Here is a 3,468-nt window from a genome sequence, read left to right as displayed (position 1 = left end):
ATATATATATACAGCTGCAATCGTGCTGAAGCATCACTGTGATTTTGCACTTTTTCCACATCTTTGTTGTTTAGCTAATTTCTTCTGGGTAGTGGGATTTCATACTACCACTCCTGCATGTGGTTTCCCCACCCCTTTGCTTGTTGGCCCATCTGGTGCATGAGGGGATCTGACACTGCTGCTCTCATCTGTACTTCAGGCTGGCATGTTGGTTCAATGTTATCATCAACAGGAGAATGACCAGGTACTAACCCTTCCATAATTTTCCATATATAGATTATAACATATCTCTTTGCTCCAGGGAATAAAGCCGTAGTTTTTTTTCAGCCTCTCCCTGTAATTCACCTGTTGCACTGTTACAATCTTTTTAGTGTAGTAGCATTGGATTGCTTCAAGCTCCGCTGTTAGTTTGGCACTATGTGGTGACCATAGTTAAGAGCAGTAGCCCAGGTGGTTGGGAACAAAGGTCCTCCAAAGGACCAACATGGTTTTTTGTCTTGAAGGACCTTAGTATCCACCCTGCCAACTGTCTGCATTCTGGTAATGTGTATATGAAATAATGCATCATTACACACATTGATCCTCAACTCTTACTGTCTATGACTCAGGGATTGCAATGCTTTTAGGTCTTGTATATGCAGGCTGTAGTGCATTTGTGAGCTGATTGCACAGTGTTTGAAATTTTCCAGCATCAACCTACATGTTGTTTTCCTCAACCTGCTTGTCTATTGACTTGTAATCTTGCGGCATCGTCACGGCTCTTTATTGTCATAATTTTGTATCATGGGCATAACCACTCATAATTTGTGTTTCCTTAAAGAGACCACCACTGCCTGCAACTGACTTTTATCTTGTAGGAAATAATGTAGCCACTCTCCCAGTTTATCAGCTATGCCAATGTCTGGCAGTGTGTGGTATATCATATCATGGTCTACCTTATCAAAGCCTTTGTGAAGTCAAGATATATCACTTGGACATTTGAATGTCAAACAACTGCTTCAAAACTCAGTTAAAGTGCCATAAGAGCTGTGTGAGATATTCAAATAGTGGTATTGCAACACACCCTGACATCCAAGACTGCATCATCATCATCAACATCATCATCACCATCATCGTTTAACGTCCGCTTTCCATGCTAGCATGGGTTGGACGATTTGACTGAGGACTGGTGAAACTGGATGGCAACACCAGCCTCCAATCTGATTTGGCAGAGTTTCTACAGCTGGATGCCCTTCCTAACGTCAACCACTCAGAGAGTGTAGTGAGTGCTTTTACATGTCACCCGCAAGAAGGCCAGTCAGGCGGTACTGGCAATGGCCATGCTCAAAATGGTATATTTTATGTGCCACCTGCACAAGAGCCAGTCCAGGGGCACTGGCAACGATCTCGCTCGAAAATCCTACGAAGGCCAGTCAGGCGGTACTGGCAACGGCCTGACTGGCCTTTACAATGGTTTCTACCATTCTGAGTTGGCTGGTTACACACTACCTCTATTTGACTCACTTATCTCTCCAGGGTTAGTCACTCACAGGGATAATAAGATTACTCAGGAAGGTGTAATCTCCAGTGACTGGTGTAGTAGCATTATAGTCAGCTACTACAAAGGTAAGGGAGATGCCTTAGATAGATGTAATTATAAAGGCATCAAATTGCTAGCCCAGGAGATGAAACTTACAGAGAGAGAGTTATAACCCAATTAACTGGGAACATAATTAGACCAGATGAAATGCAGTTTGGCTTTGTCATGGGAAGAAGCACTACAGAAGCTATTTTCACAGTCAGGCAAGTGTTTGGCATTAGGAAGGGCTTCCAGCTGTAGAAACCAAGCCAATTAGACTGAAACCTGGTCCAGCTCTCCAGCTTGCCAAATCTGGTAAACTCTCCAATCTATGCCAGTACAGAAAACAGATATTATATGATGATTACGAAGTTGATGATGATATCTCCCCTTCATCACTTATGGTACACACCACCCACTCCACTAGAGTCTGCATTAACCATTACATCCACTCTTCTCCAGAATTCTCTCCCTGTCTATATTAAGAGCAACCATATTGACATCATGCTTCCTGGGGCCTGTGAAGGGCCTGGGTCCAGCCTCTTCCACCAGATTAAACCATTATATATGAATTATTATATTATAAGATAAATGAACTGATTTCAAATGAACTTCACATCCCTAATGCCAAATCTACATTTGTATAATAGACATTTTATTTTTATTTAAAGTTAAGATTAGTACAGGTTATAAAACAGTAGTTTCTTTATTCGTTGAAGATATCTTTAGTTTCATTGAATTTTTTTTTTTAAACCTTGGCTAATCGACCATAAAAATTTGGCATAACTTCATATATATATATACCCCACTGGTACTGATTTCGTTTCTTCATAACTTTCTGAAAAATGGATATTTTTTCAAATACGTTTCTGATAGATTATGATCATAAGGAAATTAGGGAAAAAAATTTCAGAGGCGTATGTGTATGTGGGATTTCGGACAATTCAACACCCATGATTTGGTTTCTGTAACTTTCTGAAAAATGGATATTTTAAAATAGAATTTTCTACAAATACGTTTCAGATGATGTAGAGTATGAATCTGATGTGGAAAAACAAAGTTGGAGGTGGGGGGGGGGTCGGATAATCTACACACCTCGATTTATTTTCTTTCTACAGATTTTGATGGGGTGTGAATTTTCTGTCCCCACCCAAACGAAAAAGAAAAAAGAAACTAAAAAAAAGGAAAATTTTCATATTAAATTTTGATATAATAATCTACACCATCTGAAAAATATTTGTGAAATATATTATTAAAAAATAAAATATGCGTTTGTCAGAAAGTTATAAAGAAACAAAGTCAGGAGTTTATATATCTACAGTTCTAATGGCTAGGAAAGGAATGCCATCTTTCTATAGTTAATACATTTCATATTTCATGATGAATTCATTTTATCATAAATTATGTGAAAATACATCCCATTATTCGGGACACTAAGAAATAATTAAGTGAAAACCTACCTCGTATCTGTTTAATATTAAAATGTTTTGCTTACGATCGGCAAAAATTTAAACTTAAAACCAGTCCACAAAAATGCATCTTAGAATTTATTAATACTTTCAAAGTAATTTATAACTGATGATTTATTTTAAAAAAAGGTTTAATGAAGTGAATAAAAAAGCATTTGACAAATACCTCCCACAGGTCGGTGCGAACACTTGCTGGTTTCTCCATCTTATAATTCAGAGCAACTTTTAATTTTAACCGCTTATGTACTGCAAAATAAAACAAAATATTTCAGCCTTAATATCATTTAATTTTAAAATCATAACGAGATATTTAAATTTTAAATTCATAGCAAGACATTCGGTTAAAATATCTATATCTCTGTTAATTAAATTTGATGCTAAGAAAATAATAATAATGGAACTCATAAATTAATTTCTATTTTGCAAGTAATGTGTCGCTTG

The 3,468-nt window shown here is 37.1% G+C and overlaps 1 protein-coding gene across 2 annotated transcripts in view; it reads right to left on the bottom strand.

Moving 5' to 3' along the window:
- The window catches only part of LOC106876004 (protein FAM204A), a 15,634-nt gene extending 12,334 nt beyond the window's left edge, over window positions 1-3,300 (bottom strand). For both annotated transcript variants that reach the window (XR_008266517.1, XM_014924357.2), the window contains exon 1: window positions 3,194-3,300. Coding sequence is in view for 1 of the 2 variants with exons in the window: in XM_014924357.2 (XP_014779843.1) it covers window positions 3,194-3,232 (39 nt within the window). In the remaining variant the exon portion in view is untranslated. The remainder of the gene's footprint in view (window positions 1-3,193) is intronic.
- Between the last annotated feature and the right edge of the window lie 168 nt (window positions 3,301-3,468).

The sequence above is a fragment of the Octopus bimaculoides genome, chromosome 2, assembly GCF_001194135.2.
Source record: "Octopus bimaculoides isolate UCB-OBI-ISO-001 chromosome 2, ASM119413v2, whole genome shotgun sequence".
Taxonomy (NCBI): Eukaryota; Metazoa; Mollusca; class Cephalopoda; order Octopoda; family Octopodidae; genus Octopus; species Octopus bimaculoides.
The sequence above is the reverse complement of the archived record's forward strand: the minus strand, read 5'-3'. Positions and strand labels throughout refer to the sequence as shown.